The 9,300-nt window shown below is 51.4% G+C and overlaps 1 protein-coding gene across 4 annotated transcripts; it reads left to right on the top strand.

The window, feature by feature from the left end:
- The first annotated feature begins 244 nt into the window (after positions 1-244).
- Myadm (myeloid associated differentiation marker) lies at positions 245-9,300 on the top strand. 4 transcript variants are annotated; one of them, XM_060367201.1, is made up of 4 exons: positions 245-525; positions 894-1,227; positions 4,233-4,320; positions 6,844-9,300. In XM_060367201.1, the coding sequence occupies exon 4, from the start codon at positions 6,846-6,848 to the stop codon at positions 7,797-7,799; it is 954 nt and encodes a 317-aa protein (XP_060223184.1). In that variant the 5' UTR covers positions 245-525; positions 894-1,227; positions 4,233-4,320; positions 6,844-6,845; the 3' UTR covers positions 7,800-9,300. The 4 variants fall into 4 exon arrangements, with proteins under 4 accessions (XP_060223184.1, XP_021505207.1, XP_021505206.1 ...); XM_021649532.2 differs by lacking the exon at positions 894-1,227; XM_021649531.2 differs by lacking the exons at positions 245-525; positions 894-1,227 and adding an exon at positions 1,467-1,848.

Here is a 9,300-nt window from a genome sequence, read left to right as displayed (position 1 = left end):
GAGGGTTGGGGGCTCATCCCACAACGTGGAAGAAGAAAGCTGACTCCCACAAGTTGTCCTTTGACTTCCGCATTTGCATTCTCACACATAAAGTAAGTAAAAGTGTGTACTTAAACTGAACCCCTCCTTTTCTCAGGGCATAGGATGATAAAGAGGGTCTGTTTCCGTGTCTCTTCTCAAGAATGCAAAGTGAGAGAGCACGAAGCTCTTTACCTACCCATTCTCTCTACCTAGGTCCCCACCCCCACTTGGGCAAAGCACTAAGCAAGCGCCCAGGTCCCCTCTCCAGCTCCTCCCTCCTCCGTAGGCCACGGAGCTGGCTGTTTTGAGCTCCTGGACCCCTTCGGACCCCTCACTTCGCGACGCTCGCGGCTTCCTCTCCTGGGCTGAGCCTCTAAGCCTTTCAAATCCTCCTAGAAGGTTACCAGAAGAAGCCGCGGGGAAGAGCCAAGAGTCGGCAGCCGCCACTAGGCCCCGCCCAGCAGCCGCGGAGCAGGGCCGCGCCCGGGACCGCTGCAGAGCGGGGTGAGTGAGTGCCGCGAGGAAGGAGGGAGGGAGCTAGGTGTCCCGGGTCCCTGCCCTGCCCAGGGGGCCAGCATCTCGACCTTCCGCTCCCTCTAGCTTCGTGACCTTCAGCTCCCTTTCCCGTTTGGCTCAGTCCAGGCCCTCAAATTCGACCACTGGGGGGATGGGGTGGGGGAGAAGCCCAACCCTGCATCTTTTCCCTGCCTCCCCCCACACCTTTCCGGCACAACGGAGGCCACCAAATCCTTTCCATGAGGTAGAACCCAGAATCCAGAGCTCCGGGCCCCAGCCCCGTCTCATAAAGATTCTGAGCCCCTCCCTTTGTCCTGAAGGCTGGAATGCAGGCCAAAAATAGCTCTCCTTTCTAGACCCAGAAGACTCGGCAAACATTCTACCACATATGTTTTTAAAAAAACAAGTCTGATCGCTCAAAAATCTGGGACCCCCAAGTTTCCAGGAATAGCGACTATCATCCATCACCCTTTCGCCCCCTGCTGACAGTGATCTTCTGAGACGTGGCTCAGCAGTCGTCCTGGCGCCATTACAGTGTAATTGGAGACATGGCACACTCACTTCTACGAAGATCCTCAAGCACACGAAGCTAGTCTTTTTTCTTTGGGTGAGGGGCCTTGCTAGTCAAGACGGCTTGCTCAGAACTCCTAAAAGCTCAAGGCCTGGCACCCTACATCCTTTTCTTTTCAGGTAGCCAAAACTCTAGCCCACAGACTCCGTTAAACTGAGGGGTCTGGCCCCCAGTCTGCTGGAACCTAGATTTCTTTTATTCGGTCAGCGTGGAGTGACCAGATAGACAAGGACGGGGACAGAGAGAGGAATAATTGAATGAGGGGTGGGGGTAAGACTAGGCATGGGGACCCAAGCTGGGGTGGGGGTAGGGGACTCTATCTAAAACAAACCGTAAACACACACGTATCTATGGCAACAGCATTCTCGGGTCTACCCTGGAGATTTCTTTCTAGAGCTATGTCTGGGAGGATAGCCCCCGGGAGCCCCTACGCCTCCAGCTGCTGTGTCTTCCTGTTTTGTCTCCACGGTAACGGTGACCTCAGCCCTGCACCCCCTCACTGGTGGGGCCGGAGACGCACTAGTCTTTTGGGGGCGTGGTAGACATTAGCCCCGCCTTGGGGGCCGACCGGGAATAGCCTGAACTGGAAAGCACCTTTTCACCGCCCCAGCCAGGCCCAAACCCCGCCCTCAGCCCCGCCCTCGCACGCTCCTCAGCGGGCCAACTCCACCCAGCCCCAAGACCCTTCTGGTCTGCAGCTGTCGTCCTTGTTTGTGCTGCGGACGCCACTGGCTGGAGAGGTGAGGCTGGAGGGATCCCGAAGGGAAGGAATAGTCCTTGGGTCTAGAAAGGGGAGTGCGCACGGATTCAGATGTCTGGGTTCCTAGAAACACTCCAGTTGGGCCAGGACTGGAGCTCTAGAAAGCAGGAATTGAACATCTAAGCTCATACAGGTCCATGGGAAAGAGCAGGGACTGAGGAGTGGGCACGTGGTCTGACGACGGTGTAGTTTAGACCCTGAGGCTGAGAGGTGGGATGGGATCTAAACTCCTGTGTTTGGTCTGATACTCGGACTTAGCTGGGTCTTGGGGGATGGGGCTGGATTCGGGCCTTAACCCGGAGGAGGGCGGGGGTCTGGATTTGTTTTGAGGGAGAAGGGACTGGTGTCTGAACTTGGGCTGAAGGAAGGACGGCCTGGGATCTGAACTCTTGGTCTGAGGACTTGGAGAGATGGAATATAGATCTCTAAATCTGAGAAGAGATGGGACTCCTGGGTGCTAGGCTTGCACCTGGTGCCCAGAGGTACCCCGAAGGGATATAGATGTTGTTCTGACCCTCTTTCCCGAGGCCCTCAACGGGAACTAGGAGTGTGGTGGGAGCTGGGAAACCCTGAGGGCTCAAGGCTGAGGCCACAGCATGTCTGAGGCGTGGCGGGGTGTCTGACCAGGGCTGTGCCCGAGTCTGCAGTGATGAATGACCTCAGGAGTGTGGCCGGGAGTGGGGAGGGGAAAGGGTGCTGGGTGTGGCCCTGAGAGTGGAACTAGATCTAGAAGGAAGCTCAAGGGGCCTGTCCTCGCCCTGCTTAGGTCTTTGGCTGAGCATTCCTGAGCTCTGACCTCAAACGCTGCTGAGTCCTTCTGGACTCTCAGGGCCTTAGGGTCTTCCTTTCTCTTAGGGTCTTCCTTTCTATTATTCCTTCTTCCTTTCCTTTCTATTATTCCCTCTTTCCTAACCACGGGCAGTAGGAATCATGCTCTCCCCTCTTCCTTCTAGTGTTTTTGGCAGGACAGTACCCCGCTTTATTTTTTTTTATTTTTAAAGACAAGGCCTTGGTTGGCCTGAAATTCTGGAGACCTGGCTGGCCTTGAACTCCCAGAGACCTGCCTGCCTCTGCCTCCTGAGTGCTGTGAATGGGGCTGGGTCTGGCTTCCCAATAACTGATCCCGGTGGGATCTCCCAGGTGCACCGAGGGCCCTAGCACTGACCAAAGTACCTACATTTACTGTACCTATTCTCTGGGCTCTGGCTTCAACTAGTTGCCAGAGAGAATTTCAACTCAGCATGAGTTTTCTAGCCTGGATGGCGCCAGGGGAGCGATGTGACGCTCAGCAAGGCGAATTTAAGGAGTTTTAAAGGAACCTGCTCTCTTGCACAGAGTCTCATCCCCTAACCTGGATCCCCACCTTGTATTAGAGGTTGAACCCAGTACCTCACACATGCTGGTCAAATACTCCCTACCTCACCATCACCCGTTCTTCTCCCTTTATTGGATTTTGGGTAGTCTTAAACTCCCCGCTATGGAGTTCAGGAAAGCCTCAGATTTCCACTTCTGCCTCTTCCTGTGTTTTGGAATACAGTCCTGCCCTACCAGGCCAGACTCATTCCGTTATTGGAGGTATTTAATTTTTTAGTTCTTAATTCCAGCACTCCAGAGACAGAGGCAAGTCCAGCCTGGTTTACATAGCAAGTTCCAGGACAGAGACGGTTACACGGCAAAAGCTTGTCTCAAAATGTATTTTTTAAAATGCATTTATTTTTGCAGAGGGTTGGGGGCACACATACCACAGGGCACGTGTGGAAGTCAGAGGACAACTTGTGCGAGTCCGTTCTGCCGTGCTACCAATTCACACTTTAACAGGAACCATGAATCGGTTCTTTCCGCCCCTCCTAGAACCCAGGATTCCCCTCCACGCGCACACGCCCAGTCTCTAGCTAGGCTGTCCCGCTAGGAATAGGGGCGGGCAGCTTCTCGGAGGCTGGGGTCTTGGCACCACCTCCTGGACCCTGCCACATCGCGGTGGCTGAGGCGACTCAAAGCCCTTATAAGGAGCGTAGACGCCGGCCTGGCTGGGCTTCCCGCCCTGACAACCACCGCCCAGGGATCTCCCTCCCGCTTACTGCTGGGCTGGGGCTAGGTTAACAGCACTCACGCCCCTAGCGGGCCTGAGGGCGGGCCCTTTGTCCACATTTGCGTCCACCCCGCCCACGCAGCAAGTCCTAAGAGAGGAAGGAGAGGGGCGGTGCTTCCTTGGGGCAAGCTCTGGGTCTTCGCTGCGGCTTGCTTGCCAAGTATGCGTCCCCACCGGGAGATATGTCCCAGCTGTCTAGTCTAGGGCTCCGGGGTCAGGGTGCTGCAAGGGAGGACTGTCTGAGTTCCGCCCTGACTGCCTCTCTCCTCCTCCAGGGCTTCTGATCAGCCTTTTCCAGGTGTGCAACCCTATCCGCCTTCGGAGCCGGAACTTTCTCTTTCCTGTCCTCAGTTAAGGCTGCAGGTGAGTGTGCTAGTGGCCCTATTTCCTAGTTCTTGAGGGTGGGGCGGCTAGGGTCTGGACTTACAGTTCTGTGGTTGAAGCTTTCGAGGGGGTGTTCAACTTTAAGGGAAGAAGGCTGGGGTTCAGGACCTGGAGTCTTTAAGAGAGGAGTGTTGAGAACGCTGTTGTGAGTCTAATGGAGGAGCGCCTGCGGCCTGGACCCCCCTGAGTCATAGGAGCGAGCGGAGTGCCTGGACACTGAACTGAGCTAGAAGAACTGGGGATTCCTGGGTGTAACTAAGGAAGTTTGGCCAGAATACTGAACTGGATCTACCGGAGGAGAGGGCTAGGGTCTGGATCCCTGGGTATGAGGGAGGAGGGGAATGGTGCCTAGATCCCTAGATCCTGAGAGAGGAGGGACCTGGTAGGTTTCCAAGGGTGGAATCAGAGGCATCTGGTGTGCCTAAGAAGTTGTATCCAGGAGCTGGCTCCTGTGTACTTTGGGAGATGTTCTGGGACAGTGTGAGCTTCCAGAGGTTAAAGCCTGTCCTTTTGTCTCTGCATGGGCCTGACCTTAGCCTGACTTTTCCTGAGGGGAAAGTTATGAATAACTTAGGCCCATCTCAGAGCACAGGATGACAGACTGTCCGCGCAGTGGTGATGCACGCCTTTAATCCCAGCCCTTGGAAGGCAGAGGCAGTCAGATCTCTGTGAGTTTGAGGCCAGCCTGGTCTACATAGTTCCAGGACAGCCAGGGCTACAAAGAGAAACGATGTCTCACAAAACAAAAACAAACAAACAAAAAAATAGGAAGATAGACCTAAGAAACTTAAGTTAACTCAAGTGCAAATTAGTGAGCTGCCTCCCCAAATATTTAGGGGTATCAGCTGAGAGGTCAGACAGCATCCTGAAGAGGGCTCTGGCATCTGGTTCCAGTTCTGAGTTTCTAGGACAAGGAGATATAAACTATGGTTTGTCAGTGGAAAAAGAGGTTAGTCCTTCTACTCCCATCCCATGTCTGGATCACATGAGACACTAACTAGAAGGCTGAGAGACCTGTCCTGAAGTCCAACCCTAACCTTGACTAACCTTGAAAACTAGAGATTTCCATGCATGGAGCTGAGCCACTGAACAGTAGGAGTGGAGGGAGTTGAGTTTTCCTGAACTTGAGGTACCTGTTAGCTGATTCTCTGGAGGAAGCGATAGGCTCCGCGATAGGAAAGAGGAAACTGAGCTGTCTTTGATTTTTCCAGTCAGAGGTAGGATTAGGGGAGGATGGGTGAAGCTTAAAGGGAGGGGAGAAAGAAAGCTTGATGCTCCAGATCAGGGATCTCTGGGAGAGGAGTGAGTAGGATGGTTAGATGTGGGAGCTGGGATGGAAGTTAGAATATTGGCTATGTTAGGGTCTGTTAATGTCTAGGTTGCTTTTGCACAAAAGAAATATTTTCACACGGCCTAAAGTATGAGGAAGCTGGAGTCTTGGCTACGGAGAAGTTAGAAATGACTGAGTTGCTGTAGGGTGAAAGGGGGAACTTTGTTCACAAGCCCTGGGGTATAAAGCTATAGGTCAGACACAGGAAGAGGGACAAACCGGCAGGATCTTAGACCATAATGATCATAAACTTTTCGTTGCTGGGTGTTTTTTTGTTTTGTTTTGTTTTTTGTTTTTGTTTGTTTTGTTTTTGTTTGTCCAGACAGGGTTTCTCTGTGTAGCCTTGGCTATCCTGGTGGACTCACTTTGTAGACCAGGCTGACCTGGAACTCACAGAGATTCTCCAGCCTATGCCTCTGGAGAGCTGGGATTAAAGGGGTGTGCCACCATGCCCAGCTTTCTTTTGGTTTGGTTTTGAGACAGTGTTTCTCTGTGTAGCCTTGGCTGTCTTTTATGTTATTGTTGTTTTGTTTGTTTCTTGCAGAATCTAATTTGGTAGCCCAAGCTGGCCTAGACTTTACTATGTAACCCTTACTAGTCTTTATCTCATCCTCCTATGTCAGCCTCCCAAATGTTAAGATGACAGTTGTGCACCTCTACACTTGGTTTACGCAGTGCAGGAATCAGATCCAGGGCTTCCTGAATGCCAAACAAGTGTGTTTTCACATCCCCAAGACCAGTCTTAAGTATTATGTTTGGCGTGGGTCTTATGTGCACATGAGGAGGTCAGAGTGAACTTGGAGGAGTTGGCTTACTCCTTGCATCAGGTATGTCCCAGGGATCCAACTCAGGTTTTCCAGCATGGCAACAAATGCTTTTATCCACTGAGGCATCTCACTGGCCCACCCTACTCCAGTGAATAGGTTGCTGAATCCCCGGGAAAGGAAAGCAAGTATTGCTTTGGGTGTCTGGATTCTGAGTTCTCTCATCCATAGGGCTAGGGTGAACCTAGAACCTAGATGACCAACTCATTTTTATAGTTTACAGACAAGTTCAGTATTTTATGTACAGCCTGTTCAGAATTCAGAGAAATTTATTCCAAGATGGATGAGGGGCTGGGTGCCTGCATCCCTCTGTGTGAGACCTTATCCAGATGCTTTTGTATTTCTTAGCCATGCCAGTATCAGTAACCCGTACAACTATCACGACTACAACGACATCATCCTCCACCATCGTGGGGTCCCCTCGGGCACTGACGCAGCCTCTGGGCCTCCTTCGCCTCCTGCAGCTGATAAGCACCTGTGTGGCTTTCTCCCTGGTGGCCAGTGTGGCCGCTTGGACAGGGCCCATGGGGAACTGGGCCATGTTCACCTGGTGTTTCTGTTTTGCTGTGACCCTCATCATCCTCATCGTGGAATTAGGTGGACTCCAGACCCGCTTCCCACTGTCATGGCGAAACTTCCCCATCACCTATGCCTGCTACGCCGCTCTCTTCTGCCTGTCATCTTCAATCATCTATCCTACCACCTATGTGCAGTTCATGTCCCACGGACGTACCCGGGACCACGCCATCGCCGCCACTACCTTCTCCTGCATTGCCTGTTTGGCTTATGCCACTGAAGTGGCCTGGACTCGTGCAAGGCCTGGTGAGATAACTGGCTACATGGCTACCGTGCCAGGGCTGCTCAAAGTTTTTGAGACCTTTGTAGCCTGTATCATCTTTGCCTTCATCAGCGAACCATCCCTGTACCAGCAAAAGCCAGCCCTGGAGTGGTGTGTGGCAGTCTATGCCATCTGCTTCATACTGGCTGCGGTGACGATCCTGCTCAACCTGGGGGATTGTACCAACATGTTGCCCATCCCTTTCCCCACCTTCCTGTCAGGCCTGGCCTTACTGTCTGTCCTCTTTTATGCCACTGCCATTGTGCTCTGGCCCCTCTACCAATTCGATCAGAGGTATAATGGCTATCCCCGCCGCTCGATGGATGTAAGCTGCACTTACACGCACCCCCACTCAGTGTGCGACTGGGACCGCCGACTGGCGGTGGCCATCCTGACAGGTGTCAACCTGCTGGCATATGTGTCTGATCTGGTGTATTCCACCCGCCTGGTGTTTGTCAAGGTGTAAGATTAACAAGGGGCTCCCGTCCACATTCCTCCTTGCAGCATCTTCACCTGATTACACAAGTTTTTGGTACCATCCTGTTTCCTCCTTGTATCCCTCCCATTTCCTCTCCTGTTGTATATGTGTATTCTTCCTGACTCATTGTTCTCTTTTTGTGTTTCTTTTTCACCCCTTTCTTACCTTTCATCTTCCAGTATGCCTGCCCATATCCTGGTTTGCCCTTGAGCTTTGGCTCCACAGCCCTCTTTCATTTTCCTATCTGATATTGTTTTCCTGTTGGTTTTGTCACCTGCCTGTTTTCCTGGGAGCCCTTAGAATTCTTACTTTCTCTCCCTCACCCTTCAAAGGTGCTGGCCCCACACATTTCCCACACTCCTTTGCAATTACCCACACTCTTTTACAGTTTTTCACCCCATGGGCCTCTTTAGGGGCCATATTGCCAAAGCATGCCTGCCTGCCTGCCTGCCTGCCTGCCTTAGCTGTGCCTTAGTGTGTGTGTGTGTGTGTGTGTGTGTGTGTTAAAGGGGCTGGAGGAGCAGGCCAAGAAGTGCACCTCTCCTTTCAAGTTCAAAACAAAATTGTGGAGGTCAGTAATTTCCAGTGGTCAGAAGTCATCACTTTACGCAGAGTTTCTGCCTCCGCCTGTGACTCAGCTTTGCCTCAGATTGGCTCTAGAACGTTTTTGTTTTTACCAGTCTTACCAAAAGCCCACTGCCTGAAGGTTATCTTAGATGAAGCAAAAGATGGATGCCTTTTCCTGAATTATTCTCTGCTATACAAACAAACTAAAAACCCACCAAAAACACCATATGGTTCTAACTCCAGCTCTAAAGTATTTCAGAGGGGCCGTAATGGTGGCCCTCCTAGCTCAGTGTTAAAAATAACATGGCCTGCTTTAGCAGGAGTGAGAAGAAAAATGCCCTCTGCCAGCCTTAAAAGCATTATTATCCTCTTTTTCCTTTTTTCTCAACAAGATGACAGAAATAACTAAGAAGCTCTTTTGCTTTTTGTTTATTTTTTTAAACAACTTTTGAGATGGTTTTATGTAGACCAAGCTGGCCTCAAACTTAACTGAGTAGCCAAGGATGCCCTTGAACCCTTGGTCTTCACATCTCGACCTGCCAGGTGCTGAGATTACAGGTGTGCCACTACACCCCAGTTGTGTAGCCCCATTTAAGAGGGAAGTTTCTTAAGCATCTTTTCTTTGGGGGGAGGGTGGCGTCAGGGTTATCAAGATTGGAATGGCTTGTGTGTGTGAGTGTTGCACAAGAACCCAGATCTGTGTGTGTTAGTTGCTTGCTGCTTTCTGCTTCTCTGGGACTCACATGCATTACTTGGTATATATATATATATATATATGTGAATGTATAAATATATATTTTATTTTTTTTTAATTTCCTGGAGCTTTGGGTTCCTATAGCTCCTGCTGTCAGTCATCCCTTCCCACTCCCCACATCCATAAAGTTCTTTAAAAAAAAAAATCTCAATATAAATGTAACAGGAA

Source organism: Meriones unguiculatus, chromosome 14, assembly GCF_030254825.1.
Source record: "Meriones unguiculatus strain TT.TT164.6M chromosome 14, Bangor_MerUng_6.1, whole genome shotgun sequence".
Lineage (NCBI taxonomy): Eukaryota > Metazoa > Chordata > Mammalia > Rodentia > Muridae > Meriones > Meriones unguiculatus.
This window is presented reverse-complemented; position numbering and strand designations above follow the sequence as displayed.

Coding starts and splice junctions, on each gene's coding strand:
- Myadm (XM_021649532.2), top strand. CDS start 6,846: ATGCCAGTATCAGTAACCCGTACAACTATCACGACTACAACGACATCA.